We start from the raw sequence: 22,973 nt of genomic DNA, 5'->3' as shown, positions 1-22,973 counted from the left end.
AATGGTTTAAAAAAGGGAGCAATTTAATCTTTATAATACAGAGTGCTTTAAGAAGTTTTTAAACATGTAAAAGAAAGAACAGTTTAGTGCATTAAATTGTTACAGTCTTTACATTGCTTCTCTTTAAAAAGTTAACAGTAGTATGAAAAAGCCACCCACAAAGCCAGCTGTCTGAGTGAAGAAATCAGCTAAATTGCAGCATTTTGGAATTACTAATAAAGCTATAGTTAAAAATGAAAAGTTTATAAAAATGAAAGCAGCATGCATAGTCAAGGCTTTTTCATAACATTTTCATTAGCTGACAAAACATTAAGGTAAAAACAAGAGCTTAATATTTATTATTCATTAAATTAGGTAAAATAAACTGGCCAAGCCCACTACATCTGGTCATTCAGAAAAACATCTTAAAATCCAAAGCTAATGAAACTGAACATTTCTTCTATGAAGAAAGCACATTTTGAAAAATGGTCCTATAGTCACAAAGAAAAGGATCCTTCTCAACACGAATGAACAGCACCGGTCTTTACAAAGTTTATGAGTTAGGAGGAACTTTCAGTCTCCTGAAATGGCAAGAGTTAACAGTTAACACTCCCATAATTCATAAGTGAAGAGCTAAGTTTTAACTCATTCTGATCAGTTTAGAATTTTTTTTTCTTTATTCACTGAAACTGTTACACACAGTAGAATTTCACCGAAAGATAATTTTTGAAAGCTCTGATCTGACACCTGTACAAACATTTCTGATTTCTCTATGATTGTAAGAAAAGAGTAAGTTAATATTTACTACATGATTCCTTTTCACATTTTTGGTACAACGTTTATTTCAGAGTTTCACCCTCTTGAAATTCCTATGCCAGTTTCTTTCCCTTCTTCAGTACTGATTATGTTCAGTTTTAAAAAAAGCTAATTCAGTTTCTAATGAAAAACAGTAACGGAGTATTACAAGTAGTAATAGTGGTATCCATGAATGTGTTCAATGAAAGGTCAAATCATTAAGCGCCAATGATACCACAAAACCTCTTTGCTCCAACATGTGTCAATAGTTTTTTACTTACATTGAAATTATATAAACCCATGCACAACTCTTAATCTTAGTGCAGGGCCTGATAAATGAGACATAGAAATAAATCAGATTTTTCTTTTTCCTGCTTCTAACAATTTCTACTCTGTAAAATGTTTGGTCACTGAAAGCTATAGGCTTAATCACATATCAAAGAATACAGGCAATAAGGCCCATCTTATGAGACATACAGTATTAAGCTGAAAAAAATATGAGGACAAGCTCTAGTGGTCATTAAACTCCCTCAGAAAGTCTAAGAATCAGAATGTCTCTATCATATCAGAATAAAAATGTACTGTATTAAAATCTGAATTTTTACAAGTTGTTTTTTTAATTAGTGTTCTATGTACATTGCAGGACTTCTGCCATTTGCAGTAGTTTAACTTTGGCACAACACTGAATTCCATTTCTTTTGGGTATTGGATCCTAGTTTTTGAGATTGTATATGCCCCCAAACGTTTTCAATGTCATCAAAGATTGGGCCATTCACAGTAAATCAGACATCTGGAGTTGAAGAATTGATTCTCCTCCAACGTTTTAGGCAGCTATAAAAGAAAAACATAATAAAAAACTAATCTTTTAAAGATAACCATATTTTAACATTTTCCACTTTTAGGAACAAAAATGACATAAATTAGCCATTAAAATGCATCCTCTGTATTCGCTTATTAATCCTGAGATCACTTGCCACATGTATTTATTAACATATAATGCAGTAGATTTTCTGTGCAACTCCAGTGTATATGTTTTGCATATAGACATTTTTCATTTTTTTATTAAAAAAATGCATAGGATTATAATATATGTGATATAATATATAGTAAATCCTATTTACTATAGGGTTAGTAAAATAAGTACTATATTTATAATAAACAGACTATGAAATCTAAAGACTCTAAATCTAACAGAAAACATTCTTTTCTGTTTATATACAGGGCTAGCTTGTGCAAAAGAGATATATATTTACCCCTTTTCCCTGTAACTATTTTGGAAAGGTTTTGATTACCTTTATTTGTAAATAAACCATACTTAAATGAAGAAGTATTTAAATGAAATTTATGGTGTATCATTTCATAAGATGAAAAATTATTTTGTTAAGCCAATGATAACTTGCTGATTAATGGGTTTTATAGTTTTAGACTTCTGCATATTTTAAAAGCAGGGCATGCCAATGTATGTACCACAAAAGTCAGGTAAATGTACATTATACAACTTTTTTGAAAACCATGGCTTTGTGTGAATCTTCTGATCATAGTGTTCATTAGCATATTCATATATAATTTAAGAACCATCCACAAACTTAAAAGTAACGTCAAACTACGCTGTAGAAAAAAGTTCACATTATTTTTAGAATAAGATTCTAACTCCCTCCAAAATCACCACAGAGGTTACTACAACACAACAACAACAATTCACTGCAACAACAAATCTGTTGATGTAATCTTGGCTGAGTGTACATTCTTATGTTTAGCAATAAAAAAAGCCTGTTAAAAATATTTTCTGCATCTGTGTTAGAAGCAAGCCTGTCCTGAAGGTTTCTGACGTAAGGAAATGGAGGTCGGTGTATCAGGATATAGCCATACAAGACTGCTTAACTTCCTGTGACTCATAAGGATACATTTACGCTCTAAAACTTGGAATGAGATTCATTCTAAAATATGTGCATTCTTCTGTCTGAAAAAAAAACTATTAATGAAAGAAAATCTGGAAAAAGACTGCTAAGCAATAAGAATAGTGCCTGGTACTTATTAAGCTCTCTATAAATAACTGTTAAAATAAATAAAACCATGAAGGAAGGTGTGGGGAAATTAATGAAATTCTATGCAGAATAGAGCATAAAAGTAGAGGATGGGGTAGAGATGAAAAAAGCTATGGAAATAAGTAAATATGTTTATATGAGGAGGGTCTTTTTTCCCTCCCCTGCTGTTTGAAAATACTGTAATGATTTCTGTCAACAAGATGCTTTTGGACTACTGATGGACAGATCAAAATACTTCATGACAACTACACTATTTTTTAAGAAGTATAGACTTAACCTAGAACACGCCAAACCAGAGAGCAGAAAAGAAACAAACTATGCTACTGAATTCTGAAAGTATTCAGAATTGAAATTCTAATTCCAAATCAGGTATCTGATTTGCAGCTACAGTGAAATTTTAATTAATCCAATCTATAATAGAATTAAGATTCAAGGAACGTGCCAAACCTTTCAAATTTAAAGCACATTTTCTTGCACTTTTATGCCTACAGAGAGATATTTTTAACTTACTGATGTGCTTTTGCTGGTGGCAGGTTTGTTTTACATTAAGTAATGAAAAGACATTTTAGGCAACTGAGTTAATATCAAATCTGTTATTTACCACTGATCTCTAAAACAATTTATATCACGGTTTTCAAAGACAGATGCCACCTAAGTGAACATGAAATTATATATTGCTTAAAACAGATCTTTGGCTTTCAATAGAAAAATATTGAGTAATTTTAACACATAAAGCATTTTAAACTCTAGTTAAAAATCTGATAGTTTGGGGGCAATAAAACATTAAAAAAGATACCCATTTTCACCTAGTTCCCTAAAACTGAGCAATTCTCACCCCTGTGATAAGTCTTTCCTTCAGTATACTTCCCCCCTCTTTTTAGTTTTCATTTTTTAATTATTTCCTTAAATAAGCAAAAAGTGAAGCTTTAGTGAAGGAGGCTTGCAAGAAATATATACATTTTAGTTATCTCCAACCCGCCACCAGTCTTCCTTCTTGGAGAATGGCTAACTTTCCCTTAAAACAAAGCAAAAAAACATTTCACATAAAAAATAAATAATTCAGGCAACATTAAACTCTATATAATAAACAAAATCAACATAAAATCAGGCTACACATGATAATCATGTATCTCTTGGGCTACACTCATGGCACCTAGCCCTCTTATTGGGCATCAGAGAAACTATTTTAGAAAAACACTGTCAAAGGTGAAGATGACAGATATTAGGTGGCTGTTCTAAATGTATGTGGTCGGTGAATATACACTCAGATTAAAAACTTACATTTCAGTCATCTGATTTAGAAAGCTTCCGCTTCACATGTCGTGGGGGTTCCCAAGTGTCACTGTCATCTGTTTCTTCTTCCTCCTCTTCCTGATCATCAATAACTTCATCTTCCTCTTCGTTTTCCTCAAATAATTCTATACCTAACTCTGATCTTCTCTGTCTTTCGGCAAACCATTCTCTGACCTGCTCGTAACCCATATGTGATCTGTTAACAAGTTCATCGAGGTCTTGCTCATTAAGAAATTTGTGCTTCAGGTAATAATCCTTAAGTATTGCAGTTCCAGTTTTAAATTTGATGAGGGACGGCCCCCGGTCCCAGTTGTTCACTCTCTTGCCTCCTCTGGGCCGCCCGCGAGGTCTTCCTCTCCCCCTGCCTTTTGGTCTCCCTCTCCCCCTTTTCCTAAGAGAAGACAGACCATTCATGCTACTTGAATTGGCGCTTTGATAGTAGTAGTACCATTTTAAGTTTCCATTTTTCCAAGCATAACGGGTGTCCCCAAACCAACTAACTATGTCTGTTCTAGCAAGTCCGCTTTCTGCAGCCAGCTTGTCATACTCTTCTGGCGACGGCCACTGTGTTCGGACAAACGCACTCTTAAGCATGTGCAGCTGCTCGGGTGTTTTCTTACATATCTTGCCAGCACCCCCTGACTTAGGTGCACTAGATTCATCTCCAGGAGAAGTTTCTCCAGCTTCTTCTTTGGAACTACCTGCATTGCTTTCCTCTACTTCCACTTTCTCTTCCTTTAAAGCTTTAGATTTCTTCTTCTCTGTAAACCAAGCATCAATTTCCCTTCTGGTGAGTTTGGTTTGTGCTCTTAACCTATTTAGTTCTTCTTCTGTAAGTACGGAGCTGTTGAGAAAACTTGCCTGCAGGGCACGAAGCTGCTCCACTGTCTTCTCTTTAAACTTCTGGGGAGTAAAGTCGGGAAAAGGATTCCAGGACTGTTTCTGCTGTGAAGTCACAACAGCTGGGGATTCTGTGGTTTCATCGCTCGAGTCTATGATGATAGTGGCAGAGGAGTCATTGTTGAGATGTAAGCACTGATTACTCTTTGAATTTCTCTGGTTGTACCTTGTGTCACTAAACCATTTTTTAATCTCTCCTTTGGTCAGTCCTGTGATTTTCATCAGTCTGATAATTTCAGCATCATGGGGAAACTGATTCTTCAGGTAGCTGACTTTTAATTCTGCCAGCTGCTCTTTAGTCTTTTTAGCCCGGATGCCAAACGAATCAGGGTTTGCCAACGTGGCTTCGTGTTTGACCAGCTGAGAGGATGGGACTGCTGCTGTTGCTGGCTTGGTTTCTGCGGTTGGCTGAGTAGCGGGGACCTGACTTTTCTGTACATTCGTTTGATTTGGAACCCCTGCCACTGTCAAGGCTATAGGTGCCGTTACTGGCAAGGTGTTCGTGCCACCTACTTGTGTGAGGACCAGACCCGGCTGGCCAACTATTTGGCATGTCTGTAAGATGGATGGTAAACCATTACTCCCCGTGGAGATGTGGGTAGGAATGACAGTTATGGTCTGAGGTACAGTGTGTACTGTTCCATTGAATTGTTTCCTCCTTGCCTCCTCTACTTCCTCGGGAGTCCAGCTAACACCGTGTTTTAGACGTTGGGCTGAAAACCATATCTTGATCTGTTCCTCTGTATATTTTGCTTGAGCAGAAAGCACAGTTATCTCTGACATTGTGGGATAAGGGAATTTGTTGTAGGTGTTAAGCAAAAGGGGGTTGTTATCCAATGCAGCATTGTAGGTAGGAATGCTATTAACAGGGATTAGGACTTTGGGAATCAAACTGGAATTCTGCTGAGCTGATACTGCCGTGATCACCTGTGCTAACCCAGGAAGAACTGCTGCCGGGGCCACAACCGTGCTGGCAGCATGTGGGTGGATTCTGTTTACAACAGAAGTACTTGCATTTGATTCAGAAGCTGAAGAGCTTGGATTTTCCACAGTTTCTTCACGGTCTGGTTTGATTTCATTCTCTTTCTCTTCCGGAATGTCCTCAGTTGAATTACGATGAACTGTAATCCGTTTGTTCTCCACTTTATTTTTCATCATTTTCATGATAGGAGTTTTACTGATAGATATTCCTGAAGAAGAAACTTCTGTAGATTCAGCTTGCTCTGAATTCTCCTCCTTAACAAAACTACCATCAAAAGTCAGATCATTTATTGTTTGTTCAAAGATTGTCTGGTTATTTCGTTTTACCATAGTCAACTTAAAACTCTCTTCTCCTGGGTGATATTTCAGATTATGCTCAGAAAGTGCATCATACCTTTTGGTAAGAAAATTGCATTCAACACAAACATAGGATGAATTTAGTACTACATTGGGATGTTCTGAATCCACATGAAAAGTAAACATATTTAGATCTGGAGTTTGGAAAGTACAGTATTTACATTCATAGCCACCTTCAACTTTTTTATTTTGCTGATTGTCAGAATCCATGGACTCATGAACTTCTTCATCACTTGAGACACTCTCTGTTCTGGTGTTTTCTATAGGTGTAAGTACAGGCGGACCTTCGTCCAAATCTGATACCAACTCGAGGTCTGGATCCTGTTCACTGGCAAGGACCATGCAGGGTGTTGTAGATTTTCGCCTGCTTGCCATTCTGATGTTATGGGGGGAAAATCTCAGTGGTGATTAAAAAGCATTGGGGTTTAAAACTGTTCAGTATCCTTCATTTGAAAACAATGGCTTTTGGTTCTTCAAGTCTGTCTTTGTGCTCAACGAGTCTCATTAGCAGCTTTTTCATGGTGCAATCAAGTAAAGAGCTTATGGTTGGCAAATAAAATACTGCAGAACTGCTGAAAATTTTGAAGCACAACTCCAATCACCTATATTAAGATAAATTAAAAAATGTTTTAAAATGAGTGGTTATGATCTTTTCAACAAATTATAGCTCTATTTCACTTACATGAAGTTGTTGGAGAGCTCAGCTGTAAAGATGTAGAATAAAACTAGAACCAGAAAAAAATTTCTCAGAGGATCAAAATAGATGTCTCCAAGCCAGCTCACTGATGGTCATGTACTGTTCCTGATGGGTCAGCCCGCAGGCTTGTGTGTATTTGGATTTTTCAGCCCGCCGGCTATATATCAGAAGGGAAGGGGAAGAAAGTGTCTCCTTTGGCAGGCACCCTCAATGTGAAATGATAATCTGTTAACAGGGGAGGAACTTTAAAACTATAAAAAGCAGCCACAGATCCTCAAAACTATGACCACTAAGTGTATAAGGAGTTCAGTCCATCAGTTATGCCCTGTTCTTCCTCCTGGTCTGTCTTACCATTCCAAAAGATGCCCAAGTATGGCAAAAGCAGCAAAGGTAGAATATTAATGATCAAGGTTTCAGAAATATTATCTTCATCATTCTCCACAATGTTATCAGAATTTGTAAAACATGTCTAATCATATCAGTTTCCTGACTCAAAGCTTCTAATGGGTCCCTAATGCTGAAAGAATGAAGTTCAGACTTCTAAGGCCCCATGTAGCTCCCTCCATGCTTGGCTGCAACCTCAATTTTCTACCATCTCTCTCCTGGCTCCTATTTCCTTATGTCTTAGGCACAGAGCAGAAATGATTGCTGTTCTAGGGACTCCATGCAGGCCATTCCTTGTGTATGGACACTTGTTTGTGCACACACTGGGTATGACGATCTCTCAGATCTGTCCTATAGATCAGCCTTAGCTTGGGCCAACCTCCTTTCCAGTTTATTTTCTAGTCTATCACTTACTGTATTGTACCAGAGGAATGTTGCATTTCTGTCGTGAAACCTCCAGTCTTTTTTTTTTTTTTTTTTCTTTTTTAAAGGAATAGCTTTACTGAGACATAACAAAGCTCCTGAAACTCTGGATGGAGCCAGTTTCCTTTATACCTTCAATCTAGCTCTCTCAGCTCAGTTGTCTTGACTGACTTCTCATTCATTTCTGTATCTTTGGTATACAGAAGCCTGGAAGGGGGTTTCCCTGGTGGTTCAGTGGTAAAGAACCTGCCTACCAATGCAGGGGACACAGGTTCAATCTCTGGTCCTGGAAGACCCCACATACCACAGGACAACTAAGCCTGAGAACCACAACTACTGAGCCTGTGCTCTAGAGCCCAGGGCCCACAACTACAGAAGCCCTTGCGCCTACAGCCCATGCTCCACACCAGGAGAAGCTGCTGCAATGAAAAGCCCACACACTGCAACTGGAGAAAGCCTGCACGCAGCAACAAAGACCCAGGGCAGCCATAAACAAACAATAAATCTTTGATTAAAAAAAAAGGAAAAAGAAGCCTGGCAGTAAGGACTCACTAAAAGCTTACTAACCTGAAATAGGGTTCCCTAGTGGTCTAGTGTTAGGATTCAGTGCTTTCACTGTCATGGCTTAGGTTCAACCCCTGGTTGGGGAACTAAGATCCTGCAAGCCGAGTGGCATGGCCCCCTCCCCACTCCGCCAAAATGCTACCTCCAACCTGAACCAGAAAGAACAGAAAAAGAGTCCTATAAAACTCAAAATGCCCTAAAGGCATCACTATAGAGAACAAAGCTAAAATTCACAAGAAAAACGTTGAATCATCAAGAAAAAGAGAAATTTTTTCATATAAATACATTTTAATACTTTTGCACCCAAAATAGTTAAACTTTTGATGCTAAATCAGTTAAAGTTGGTGTGCTTCTAAAGTTTAAAACAAATGAAAATGAATACAATAAATAGTATCACTTATTTTCTACCACAAAGGAACTATTTTCATTTGCTAACATAGTCCTTGTCCTAGCTGAACTGAGGAGAAAAAGTTTATGTCAATGATTATAAAGCAAAACTAGGTCTCCATGACTCAGTAAAAGGAGAAACATTTTTAGGAAACAGAGCTGTCCAAAGAGAGAATATCCTGCACCTTTGAAGGTGGTAAGATCCTTTTCACTAGGATTATTCAGATCATACTACATTTCCATTTGATGCATCCAAGCAACAGACAGAAAGTTGGACTAATTGTCTCTTGTTCTCTGATTTCCCGTATTACAAAATAAAGAGCATCAGTTTAGTAATAATAGTAATATCAACAGTCCAAAACCCACTCTCAAAACTGTCATTGTTGGCAGGTGTAGGATGGATTGGGAAATTGGGCTTGATAAATATACACTATTGATATTATGTATAAAATATATAGCTAATGAGCATACTATACAGCACAGAGAACTCCACTCAGTACTCTGTGGTGACCTAAATGGGAAAGAAATCCAAAAAAGAGGGATATATGTATATGTATGGCTGATACACTTTGCTGTACCATAGAAACTAACACAACATTGTGAAGAAACTATTGTTGTTTAGTTGCTAAGTGGTATCCAACTCTCCTACAACCCTATGGACTGTAGCCCGCCAGGCTCCTCTGTCCATGGGATTTCCCAGGCAAGAATATTGGAGTGGATTGCCATATTCTCCTCCAGGGGATCTTTCCAACCCAGGGACTGAACCCCTGTCTCCTGCGCTGCAGGTGGATTCTTCACCACTGAGACACCAGAGAAGCCTTATACTCCAAAAAAAAGTTAGTTTTTAAAAGTGTTGTTTTTTCTATTAAAAAATCTTTGATTTCTAAGGGAACATAAATCTATCACTGAGACTTAAATGATTTCTTGACTAACTGCTATAAACTAAGATAATTCCATCTTTCCTATTCAATTTAATAGGGTACACTACTATTTTTGATCATTTTTTTTCTCATTAGAAACAAGGATTTCTTTAAATAGCTTTAAGTAAGTGGAAGAGTAACAAATGAGCATCACCCACATTTCTGACAGTTAAGGAGAACTACGGAAAGGCAGGGTAGTAAGCTGTTTTCTGACTTACTCTCCTAGAACCTTAGATGATATTTAGATGGGGTATATTAAAAGCTAAAAGTCTTAATGGAGGAGTTTTTCTTGAAACTGTATTTCTTGAAGTGGTGGTTTTGAAACTTTTGTTATAAGAAAGAAAGCCCTTTCTTCAAACAATATTCTATGAGGAGCCCAAGTATAAAACTGATTAAAGAATATAGCTATCTGATTAGAGAAGTAGAGAAGCTAAACTAACTCCTGATCCCATCCCATGGACCCCACAATCCCTGCTTTCACCTCTGATGGGTTCTGAGATGTGTTTGAAGCCTTTGCTTTAAAAACATAAATAGTTTCATCATAAACCCTCAGCTTGCCAGTGCTAAGCCATGAAATGTGATACCTAAAGTGAATTTAATGTGTACTTTTAGGCTGTTTCACTGTAAAAGACAGGCTTGGAGCACCCTGGGATAGAATAGAGTAGCCCCTACTAATAAGAGATACAGACAAGAAACTTGAGGAGCTAAGATACTTTTATTATTCTGGTTTTGTAGCTCTTGGGTTAAACTTACTTTTCATCCTATCTAGTATAAATATAGGAATATGCTACCAAGTTGTTACTTTTATTTCTTTTCCTTATAGCTCACTAGCTTAGAAAGGTCAGTTTGTAAGAACTGAAACAGATATACAATTTTCAGAGTATTTTTTCTAAAATCATGAAAATAATAAAATATGCATATATTATAACCTAATGATATATACATACAGCTGTGCTTTTTCCCTTTGAAAGCATTGGTTTTTGAGGAATTTAGAAATTTTAAATTATAAATTAAATTTACTTTAAAATTTTACATTAAATGTATAATTTTAAAACTATAAATAAATTACTTAAAAGAAAGGCTTTAAAAAAATCCTCAGTAATGTAAAAGACTAAAAATCTGATTATCTTGGGTATCCTAAGTTGTCTCAACCTGGGTTACTTCTATACGCAACTACATAGACGTGGGAAATACTCTTTCCTCTTTCCTCCTAAAGCTGCCCATCTTTTGCTAACAAAACCATAATCAGTACATTATTTAACATATTTCTAAAGGGAGACTGAGAATTTCCAAAGGTGCCTCAAGATTTGGCCCCATGGCTCAATTCTATTATTATGTATACAACCTAAAAATAAATCAAAGCACAAATAAAGGCAGCCTCGTGGTCCTTATTTTATAGTCATAATTTGAGGGGAAGCAGGGACCTCAGTACAATCTTCCCATTCTTCATGGAAGAAGAAACCCACCCAAGGGAATAAATTCACAGAGGCTTTGTGGTAAAGGCTAAAACCACAGGTTTTAGAGTCTCCTCTGTACTCAGTAGTTAGGTGACTGGAAAAGTTGCCCAATATCAACCTCAGCTTTCTCATCTACAAAACCAAGATTCTTCAGTTCAACAAATCCACTGAGCAACTACTTGTTGAAGGTCAACCATGTGCCAGGCGCTGTGTTGGGCACTAGGATTACAGCAGCCACCAGGACAGATAGTCTCTGGTCTGCCAGGTTCTAGCTGTTAACAAGGAAAACAGGCTGAAGCAATTACTTAGAATGACTATGATCAATGCAATGAGAAGAGGGACTGGGAACTATATAAGCACATTACAGGAGGCTTCTAGAAACGAAGCAGAGAAGGCTGCCTTGGAGAAAATAAACAGAGGTATCCCATCTCAGAAACTGATCAAATAAAAATGCTTCACACACACTAGTATACAGTAGGTGCCTAATTAATGCTATGTTCCAGTCCCTGAGAAATTATTTGGGGAATGAATAAGTACCATTTATATACTATTATTCTCTTTCTTTCTATCTCTCATGCAGCTTAATCAGACAACAAGGCACACAAAGTGAATGTAAAAGCAAAAGGGGTAAAAATGCAGAGTAAGAACTGCCATGACGCGGTTTCAATACATCTCATTACGGTGTAATGGGGCTGGGACAGGAAAACTGCCATACAGAAACCACTATTAGCTGATAGGCATCCTCTCTTTGAAGGTCAACTCAAAACAGCTTAAAATCAATTTGGGAAACCTTGTACTATTTACCTGTAAAAGAGGGTTAGAGTCCAGTTGCACAACTGAGGACCTAGGTGGCTCTGCAGTTAAAACATAATTAAAGTGAAATCTGCCCATAAAAGAAAAAAATTATGTACTATATGCATATAGCACTGTAAATATAATTATGTTTGAACACCATTTTCAGTTAACCTTTCAGTAGAGAAAGATGTTAAAAAATATACTGCCATTAAAAATGATATTCAAAAAGTAAAGAATATGGCAAAGTATCCATTTACTATTAAATTTTTAATAATCAGAACAAAATCTGCATACTGACTATAAAATAACTATGGGAGAATATATATGCATGGTGGACAAAGACTAGATGAAAACATTAAAAAATGAAAATTTCACATGAGATTATGGGTGAAATTTTCATGGTGTGTGTGGTATTTACGTTTTCTTTAATAGTGTTATGACATTGCTTGATTACAAAATACAACAAACAGGGACTTCCTTGGTGGTCCAGTGGCTAAGACTCCATGTTCCCAACACAGGGGGCCCAGGTTCGATCCCTGGTCAGGGAAATAGATCCCACATGCCACAACTAAAGATCCTACAAGACTGGGAGCAGCCAAATAAATGAGTAAATATTCTAAAAACAAAACAAAACAATAGCTTCAAGGCCTTAAAATTGCAAATAGGCTAAACTATTTTTGTGGTCATTTGTCTCAAGCTGGAAACAAAATTTACTTTCTGTTTTTAAAGCAAAAACACATGCTACCTAAACGTTTTTTCAGAGGGAGGAGGAATCTCTGAGTATGTATAGCATTCAGGTATATTCTAGACATTGTGGAGGGCTGCTGTCCCATGGTAGAGAAATCAGACTGGTTCTAAGAGTCCGCAAGAGCACCCCTAGTCTCCAGAGAATAGATTTAGGCCAAGCCAATTTCCATGGTTCTGTGTACCGGCTCTTCTCCTGAAGGTCAGATGCCCCTTAATCAATTCATGATTCTTAATTCATGAATTACATCAAATTTTCCCTGCAGAAAAGCATTTAATGGAAACAAAATTTATTTCATCACAGTATAAAACTTTGGGGCAGTGCTAAAAGTAGTTCTTCTTACAGGATCGGTAAGAATGTCTGTTTAGCTCTTCACTATACCCCCAGGGCCAAACACAGTGCCTATTAATATTTGTTGGGGGAAAAAAGCTTTAAAATATATCTATATTTTGTATTACAGCACACAATTTTCCTTGATTAAGCACTCATTTACTGAGGAGCTACACAAAACAACTGAGCTCGTTTTCACTGGTAAAATCCTTACTAACAAAATTACTTTAGTCATTAAAATATTAAAACGTGCTCAAAAACATTCTCATATAATACACTCTGTTTATTAAAATATAGCAATGGATGTTCAATGAATATTCACCAATTTACCTGTAATTCTATTGTAACAAATCAGTTTTATGTATGAATAGTATACATCTAAATTTATAGACTATATAGAAACAAAACAAGGGTGATAGATTCATTTCAAAGAATTAGTTCTGTGGTGGAATTCAGGAGAAAATGGCATACTTCTTATAAAGATAGACAAGTGCAAATCTGAACTTAGAACCATTATTTCTCTATAAGAGAAAACTATATTTTAATGATGTTCTATATTTTAAAAGAGACTTAAAAACAGGTTCTCAATGTAATACACTCTAAAAAGTTAATGGATTGTTTTGAACTGTATGCTTAGCACACAAAAAAAAAGTCATTAAAAATTTTACAATTATACAGGGCCATAGCTACACTGAATTTCTAGGCCTCTATTTTTTGGCTGTCTTGTACTTTAAATTAAATGATTAACAGTTTATTGGCCTAGTTAGCCACAAAAGCATGTTATTTTGGTAAGATTTTATGTTTAGAAAAACAGACTTTGTTTTTTATGCCAATTCTGGGTCAAATAAGAACATTTAGAAGATTTTAGAAGATAACTATAATTTCTAAGTATCATGTTAGTTTTGACCTACTACCAACTAAATAAACCGTTTTTAAGGCCGCTAAAATACACAAACTGAGAATCCTTTGAAATCTGTATTCGTACATACACTGAGAACTCTTAGGACTCTGCTTTCAATTTAGTTTCACTTCTCCCTCTGTGAGTCAGAGTTCTGTTTAGCCAGCTGAAAATACTTACTTCTACGTGTTTGTATTCAAACTAAAAGTTACAAATCTACCAAAATCACAGAATGCCTGAAATAATAGTAGGAACAAAGAATAATGAATCCAAATGAAAGCAAGGATATCTACCACTTTTCTTTAAAAAGGTATCCAAGAGGATACTTTTCTTAATTACAATTTTTTTGGTCTTTACATAGTAGAGGCATTTTTCAAAGCATTAATGTTAAAATATTTAGAAACAACAGTCAAGTTCTTAAAAAAAATTAAGTGAGAAATCTGACAACCCAAATTTGTACCCACAACAAGAGTTTGTAAAAATTACTGTAAGCTGGAATCATTACCTGAGAGACAAGTTTCAATAAAATTGCCAAAAATGGTCTCAAGATAATACAAATTCAAGTATTGAGGTGAATACAGACAGGAGTGAATGTGATTCAAGTAACAACATCTAAGAAACTGTGGCCAAAGATAATCTAATTTCAGAAGATCCCTTTGCTAATACTAATTGAAGCTTAGAGGCTTAGAAACTCTATCCTCTCTACCTGTTTTTTCTACCTGAGAAAGCTGACTTTAATGCTGCTAAAGATTAAAAGCCTTTAAGTTGGACAGATTTCTCCAGGCAAGCTCTGACCCCAGATTTGAGGAGTGAAATGTTTTTTTGAAAGATCTTTAGGCCACTAACATCCTGGTGATATACCTTCTGCTGGCATGTAGGTAAGTATGTAACATAATTTGATGATGAAACACAAACTAGTCATATAATGAAATATCTTTATTATTAAAGTTTGTGGATATGATCCAAAAGTTATTTTAGGCTGAAAGTAATTTCCCCCTACTTGTCTCAAGGTAGTGTATTAAATCTTTCACAGAAGTCTAACACAAGAATGCTATTCTTGATTCCAAGTGACATTATCACTGAAAGGCTGAAAAGTCATTCATCTGTCCATTATCTTTCCCATTCGCAAAATAAAGTAACTGCTACCTATTTTACTCTGGATACAATAATTCAATTTGAAGGATAATAGTAATTCGTACTGGTAATATCAACTTGTAAAAAACACAAAAATGAAAGTGAACCACTGCATTAATAGTTATGGAATCTTTCCTAGTACTTTCTGGAATCATCTGCAATAACTGGACTAAAGTATAAGTATTTCAGTAGCATAGTATGAAATCTAATGCTTCTCAAAAAGCCAATTTATATCAAGTAAGTAAAATATAAAAGTAATTATGTACAAATATATTTAAATAGTGGTATGCTTAACCTATATCAAAGTATTTAATTATTAATATCTTAAATTTTATCATTGTAATTAACTATTATTAGAGATCTGTATACTGCAAATGTGTTTTCAGGAACTGTTCTTGAAGTCTTGAAGCATTTTTCTGGATATAGAGAAAGAACAGTAAAATTTCTAGATAAATTTCCCTACACGAAAGGTCTCTACCCTCCTGACCTTCATTTGTCTGGTTTACCACTGTGATTACCACAGGTCCAGTGCCTGATACACAATGGATTTCAGCAAATGTTAATTGAAAAATCACTTCTAAATATACCACAAAGATTTATTAAGAAGTGTGATGCTGTTTCCTTTCAAATTAAACCAGCCAATACTCCTCCTACATTTTTAAAAGTTTGAAAGTACATTTCTTAAAAAAGAGTTAAGAATATATCTGCTGCTTTTTAAAGGAAATCTTTTAAGACTTTAGCCAAATATAGTATCACTATATTAGCTGGGCACATTCTGTCTCCAAGTTTTACCACAACAGAAGGATGGAACACATACCTGCCACAGTTTCCTCCCCATTCTGTTCTTTGACACGGAAGGGTGTCCCTTCAAAGTAGGAGGTGTTTAGCTCAGGCCATCATTACCAACAGGTCCAAAGCACCTATCTGCCATCACCTACAAAAAAAGTAATATCACTTGACTATTCTAGATATGATTCAGTCTTATTAGGAAACTTTAATCCTATGCCTTGGTTTTTAAAAAGTAAATATAACTTTAAAAAATTAATTTCCTCATAGAAATTTTAAAAGAATCATCAAAATGCCAAACTCAGTAAGATATGTGAAACTGAAAACTTAAAAGTATCTTTCAGTTCAGTTCAGTCGCTCAGTCGTGTCCGACTCTTTGCGACCCCATGAATTGCAGCACACCAGGCCTCCCTGTCCATCACCAACTCCCGGAGTTCACTCAAACTCACGTCCATTGAGTCGGTGATGCCATCCAGCCATCTCATCCTCTGTCATCCCCTTCTCCTCCTGCCCCCAATCCCTCCCAGCATCAGAGTCTTTTCCAATGAGTCAACTCTTTGCATGAGGTGGCCAAAGTACTGGAGTTTCAGCTTTAGCATCATTCCTTCCAAAGAACACCCAGGACTGATCTCCTTTAGAATGGACTGGTTTATAAAATAACCAAGTCACAATTTCAATATAGATTTTCAAAATGTGAAAAAAAATTTCAAAATGTGACTATATGCAGGGTATAATATGAAAGCTGAGATAAAGAAATTGAGAATTGTAAAAAATTAGTACCACACAAGTTATGAAAGACAACTTAGTTAAACTAAGAGGTAGGAGAAGTTGTGTGTTTATATGTTTATGTATAAGTCTCACTAGGCTTATATTTGTATCCTAATTTACTATGTAATAAGTGGAATGGATCATTAATGCTGGGAACAAGCCAATACTACTTAAATAAACTAGTGGTACCCCACTCCTAAACATATGGTATATCTGATACAATGACTGGTGTTTGTTTTTGCAAGAAAGTTACTGCTAAATGGTTTTTCAATCAGCGCATTATGAAACATTACATGGTACAAACTAAAAATCATTCTCTGAAAATTCAGATTTGTGTCTAAAAATGCTGTGGTAATACTCAGAGTAGGTAAACCAATCAGGAGAATTAAATAAAAACTATCATTGTTTGTCATATTAAATAACAGTAAATCATGCTTTGGAAGAGTTGAAGGATTTTTGTTATTGTTCTTTAAGCCCTGAAGTTCTGTAAACCACAGTGGATGAATATTAGGTAGGGTGATTTCCCTCAGTACCTTTTCTTTTTGATTCCTGCTATTATGACACACAACTTTATGAAGAGCCCTTTTAAGATAAGAAATTATGTAAACACACCAGTCCTTTAGTAAAATACTCGTAGGGTAAGTTAAAGCTTAGGCTGAACAGTTACACTCTTTTCAATGAAAAGCAAAAGAGCATTTTCTTGGTGGGCCCAGTGGAGCAATCCTGTGCTGTTGGTAGCCTAGGATCTACAATGTCATTTCCTGGTGTCTCCTTGCTCGGACACTCCTTAGCCAGCCATCTACAGGATGTGGACTAGAAGAAAGGGTAGGAAACAGCTGCCAAAAGTAGGGAGGTTACTGTCCAAAATGAATTGTTAATCATATTATAGGAAATTGATAACCTATTTGAATCCGTTCTTAAATCACACAGTAATGGCAAGATGTTTTACCAAACGAGTCTACTGAGAAGAGCTGCCAAGACATGCACACTGCAAGCAGAGAATCAACAAACGAGTTTCTCAGTATTTCTGGATGAAAAGCATACTTACCTGATGTTTCTTCAGTTTCTGATACTGGGATTACTTTAGGACACCTCTCTAATTCAAAGTATCTTTTTAAAATTTGGGATTAAACTTCAAAAATTAAAGAAGTCATCTTGACCATATACATTATGTAATAAAACAGATTGGTTATTTTGGCAGGAGCGGATGGACAGGAAATAAATGTGAAGGATTTGGGCTTTGGAATCAGAGTGCATGGATTCAAATCCCAGTTCTGTCACTTACCAGCTGTGTGATCTTGGATAAGCCACTTAGCCTCTCTGTGGCATAGCCCCCTTATCTGTAAAATGGGAGTAATGATATTATCTACTTAATAGGGGTGCTGTAGGCATTGAAAGGAATAATACATGTAAAGTGCTTGGAATATTTGCTGGCACATGGTATACCTACAAATTAGACTTTTTATGACTCTTATTTAGGGTAATAACTTTTGAGTTATATAACAAAGAAAGTCTTTGTTTCAGTTTTGCTAAATTTGGAGATTGGCATAGTGCTCTGGGTCAGTTATACTTCAAAAAACAAACAAAACCATAGAAAAAAAGATCAGATTTGTGGTTGTTGAGTCAGGGTAGGGAACTCAGGGAGGGGAATTGGATAAAGGTGGTCAAAATCTACAATCTTGAAGTTTTAAAATGTGCCATGTACTCAGTCGTGTCTTACTCTTTTCGATTCCATGGACTGTAGCCTGTCAGGCTCCTCTGTCCACGGAATTCTCCAGCAAAGAGTACTGGAGTGGGTTGCCATTTCTTTCTCCAGGGGATCTTCCTGACTCAGGGATCGAACCCCCATCTTCTGTGCTCCTGCATTATGGGTGTATTCTTTACCTGCTGAGCCATGAAGTAAGTACTAAGGATATACTGTATAACATGATAGATATAATTAACACTCTTGTATGTATATTAAAGTTGTCAAAAGACTGAATCCTAAGAGTTCTCATCACACATACACACAATTTCCTAAATGCTGAAACAAAGTCCACAAAATTTTATTTTCCATTTCATAGCTTTGGGCACATTAAGCAGTGTTAGAATAAGCTGGCTTTAACAGGTAGACATTGATCAATCATAATTTATGCCTCCAACCCCAACATACACATATTTTCTCTAATCTAAGCCTCAAGACGAATCATTAATATATGACACATTTAAGGGGTGTTTCATAGAACGAACAAGCTTTTGATATAAATAATCTTAACATAGTAAAAAGAGAAATGGTTCTTTTTTCACCCCCCCCCAAGTATAGTACAAGTCCAGCCAAGTTTTAACAAACTTTCTTTTTTTTTTTTTTTACAATATTCAAAGGTAAAGGGAATAAACTTAGTAGAGAAGAAAAACATAATTATTAGTGAAGTGCTTAGAAATATCAGAATACTCCTATGTCCTTTCATTCTTCACAACAACAAAAAAAAAGAAAGACCTTTAGGAAGGGGAAAAAGGGAGCCAGAAATACTAAGAGAAATATTAAATCACTAAAATTTAATGACAAAGTTATTTCATTTTAAATGATAAATATCTATATGATATATCTACCTTAATGTTTTAATTTTTTAGATAAGGTTTGATAATATGATTTTTAAATCTAAATTTCAAAGCTGAAAACAAAAATCCTGCATAAAAAATGATTTATTCAATTTTGACTCCCTTGAATAAATGTCATTCTTAATTTGCTCACACATACTTCTTTTTCCAAAGTACATCACTTATTTGTTTAGACCAAAGGTACATAAGACCATGTTTATAACTTTTAAATACATTACAGGATACTGATTATATAAACTGCAAAGATCAAGTATCCTTTAAGACCAAAACCTGGCAACCTACATAAAAACTTACCTAAGTATTTGCTTTAAAAATAAATTAACTGTATAAAATACAAAACTCCAAAATATAAATGCAAATGTGTATATCCTGATTGGTAATCTAAATCAGCAGCTTCAGTCATACAAATCTTGTTACTTACCACTATGACTATATTTGAGCAACAGGATACAATAATATTAAGGATTAAAGGCTAGTACCATAGCTTTTTTCCTTCAAATAAATGTAATTCAAGTTACTTTTGAAATTACACAGAATGATTTAAGAGGATTTTAAGTCAGAAAAAATTTAAACATACAAATTAATGTGCCATACTGACTATTACTACAAACAGTGCAATAGATATTTCTGGACATCTCCCTGAATTGACTGAATACGATTAGATTAAAAACTAGCTTAGGCACTGAAATTTCTACACTGTTAATATTCAAATAAGAAGTCTTTTGAGTCCAAATCCATAATGCTGTAATGTACATAAAAAGGTTATTTCCTAAGCTACACTTGAAATCATTTTAGTAATTTTAGGAGTACTTCTATTTAAGTATAAAGCAATAACTGAAAGCAAACTAGGTCCCAAATATCACATTTTTGTGCCAATTTAACATTACAAGAAAGAAAATGTATAGTATGTCATAATAGCTCCTTTCAGTCGCAATGTAAAATATAATAGGGAAGAAAGCTCCAAAGTGAGCCACCTCACCTACTAACAAAAGAACTGTAACCCCTCCCCCCAAAATAACAACAAAACAACATAAAGAACTGTAAAACTTAATTCACATTTATTGAAAAAAAGAACTTAGAAGTATCATTAAAGGTGAAATAGTTGGACATCATTCATGAACTGTCCTCCAGTCCAGTGAGATAATCAACTCACTGGACTGGAGTGACGTCTACTAAGGAGAGCTCACCAGCACAGGAACATTTATGTTTTCAGCCTTACCATATTTTGAAACCATCTGGCAGCAATGCCTTTCTGGTTCACCCAGCCTAATCTGTTCAGAACTGAATATAAAACTAGACCTACATGCACCTTGGGGAAACCAAAGAACAGCACACATGAATAATAATGTTCTAAATGAGCAGCTCTAAACTAGTTTATACTTAAAAGGTGTTTTTAAAAACATTTCTATTGAAGATGTTAAAGCTCTTTTAAAAATACTAGAATGGTTCAAGAAATCTTAAAATTCTTTTTTCTGATTTTAATCCTATCACTAAAGAAACCATCTGAAGAGATTCCTCTACAAAGAGTTACTGATAAATGAAACACTATCAATTCTATAATGAAAGGACCCAAGGTTTCTTACAACTTACTTTGCACAAAATTAGTCTGCTTAGCCCTAAAATGCTTAGAGGAAGGGGGGAAAAACAGAGAAAAAAATACTCATGAAAGCCCTTTTTTCTTTTACATCCTGTTACAACAGCACTACATTACTGTTTCTGGCAGCACTTACATTTCTTTTGCTTAAAATCAAGAGTCAGAACTGCTACTCAAGACATTTTTTTTTTTAAATCTAAGAATGTGCTAGGGTCAATATCCCTGTTAAAACCAAATGCCGTCACCCTCACCAACTGGCATAAAAACAAACGACTTTTTCAGGATAATTTTTCAGAAGCAAGGATAATTCGCACAGCACCATATAAGTTAAAGCTTTCAGACAAAGACTGAGAAACAATAACCAATACCAGCGAATCTTGAGGTGCGTGCCTGCAGGTTAGGCACACACAAACACTCCAACCCAACAAAATAGTCACTGTTCCTGGGATGAAGCTGCTTCTCCCTCCCTCACTGGGAACCACTCTGTTTCTCAATCCTGTGATTTTCCCTTTTCAGATAAACTCTCACTCTCCAAAAGAACTGCTTCTTCCTTTCACGTTACATGGAATCCCGACTTAAACACATGTTACATACAAATTCTCTATCAGTAGTGTTCCAGACATGTTTTCTCCCAGCAAAGATGAGCCCCTTCTCATGTTTTTCTTTACAGCTGGAGTGAGATGACAGAAAAGCGCTGTGGCATTCCTGCTCTGCCCAATCCCCACATCCCTCCTCTATCCATCCCCTTTCCTGCTTCTTAATCCTCCTATCCCGAATCTCTCACTGAAGCCCTGCCAGAGAGTTTGATCCTTCCCTAACCTAAACTAAGGATATGCAACGGAACCTTTTTCTTCTCGGGGTTCTGCTTTTCCCTGTTACCCTCAGAGAGATGGGTAGGGATGTATTGGAACAAAGAATTTTAAGTCCCTTCCTCTAGAACTTTGGTGTAAATACACAGGGAAAGGGCATCCACCAGGGCTCTTCTTTCCTGCCATTTGACCCCCTTCCTCTCAGAGCTCTTTCCTAGCCTCTCATTCCCCGCAAAGGTCAGGAGCTTGTTCCCTTCAGGCCCTAAGGCTCGCAGCAGCCCCTGGTCAGCTTCCCAGTCTCCCTCCTGAAAGGGACGGATAACATTTCCATTCTCTTTCATCAACTTCTCCTTAAGTCCCAGGGCTTCTTCAAAACATAATATAGCTAAGGACTCAACTCTGAGTCTTGCCCTGAAATGGGTGCCCAGCCTTCTCTGAAGTGGGGTACAGCCTCTCCCCGAAGGGTTTTTTTTTGCCTCCAACCCCAATGCCAGTGCGCTCAGCTCCAGCAAGAGAATCTCTCCTCTCAGGGAGAATGAGTCCCTACGAGGCCACAGGCCCCAGCAGGTCAGGACTCCCGATCTCCCTCCCCTAGGATCCTCAACACTGCTGGCGCGGTCCATTCCTGCGGCGCCTGCCCGCCTTCTAAGGAGACCCCGTTCTCACTCAATCCCAAGTTGCTCAGTCCTCTCGTAGGCAGGCGGGCTGAGATTTTTCCTTACAGAGCCCACCCCCAGCTCCTTCCACGGCCGCAAAGACCTCGAGAACGCAAAGGAAGCTCGAGGTCTGTCCCCCGACGGCAATCCCGGCCCAGGCAGGCCCGGTCCTTGCCCCTCGGACGCCCCGCGCTGGTCCGTCCTGCCATCCGCCGCGCTGAGCGCGCTCAGCCCCCCGGGGGCTCTGCCCCGGGGCCGCCCTCCTCCGTCCTGCTCGCGTGCCGCTCGCCTTCCCGGCCCGCCTCGCCGGCCGCGAGCTCTGCGCTGCTGGTTCCCACCCGTAGCCCCGGACTCCCTGGGCCGCTCGTCGCGGAGCCCGCTCGGGCCGCTACCTGCAGGAGCCGCCGCGCCTCTCAGAGCCCCGCCGCCGCCATCTTGCATTTCAAACCGGCTGCACTTTTCAGGGAGTCAACTCTGACCTGTGAACCCTATACCCGGAACCGCTCGGTGGGCCGGCTCACGGCTTCGGCAGCGCGGCGGACCCGGCGGAGCGCAGAGAGTCGGGGGTGGGGGTGCGAGGCGAGGCGCGCGCCCCAGCAGCCGACCGGGGGCGGGAGGGGGAGGGGAAGAGCCGGCCGAGGCGGGGCCCTCCCGCGCGCGCACCCTCCGCGCGCCCCC

The 22,973-nt window shown here is 37.4% G+C and overlaps 1 protein-coding gene across 1 annotated transcript; it reads right to left on the bottom strand.

Moving 5' to 3' along the window:
- On the bottom strand, positions 1-22,973 carry ZHX1 (zinc fingers and homeoboxes 1). Its single transcript, XM_040261873.1, has 4 exons — positions 22,688-22,973; positions 15,902-16,018; positions 4,101-6,952; positions 1-1,605 (listed from the first exon to the last, which is right to left on the bottom strand). The coding sequence occupies exon 3, from the start codon at positions 6,723-6,725 to the stop codon at positions 4,104-4,106; it is 2,622 nt and encodes an 873-aa protein (XP_040117807.1). The 5' UTR covers positions 6,726-6,952; positions 15,902-16,018; positions 22,688-22,973; the 3' UTR covers positions 1-1,605; positions 4,101-4,103.

This window comes from Oryx dammah, unplaced genomic scaffold (assembly GCF_014754425.2).
Source record: "Oryx dammah isolate SB20612 unplaced genomic scaffold, SCBI_Odam_1.1 HiC_scaffold_19, whole genome shotgun sequence".
Classification (NCBI taxonomy): domain Eukaryota; kingdom Metazoa; phylum Chordata; class Mammalia; order Artiodactyla; family Bovidae; genus Oryx; species Oryx dammah.
Note: the sequence above shows the minus strand (reverse complement) of the source record. Positions and strands in the feature narration are given on the sequence as shown.

What these genes read in the sequence shown, in the direction of transcription:
- ZHX1 (XM_040261873.1), bottom strand. Translation starts at nt 6,725, where the DNA reads ATGGCAAGCAGGCGAAAATCTACAACACCCTGCATGGTCCTTGCCAGT.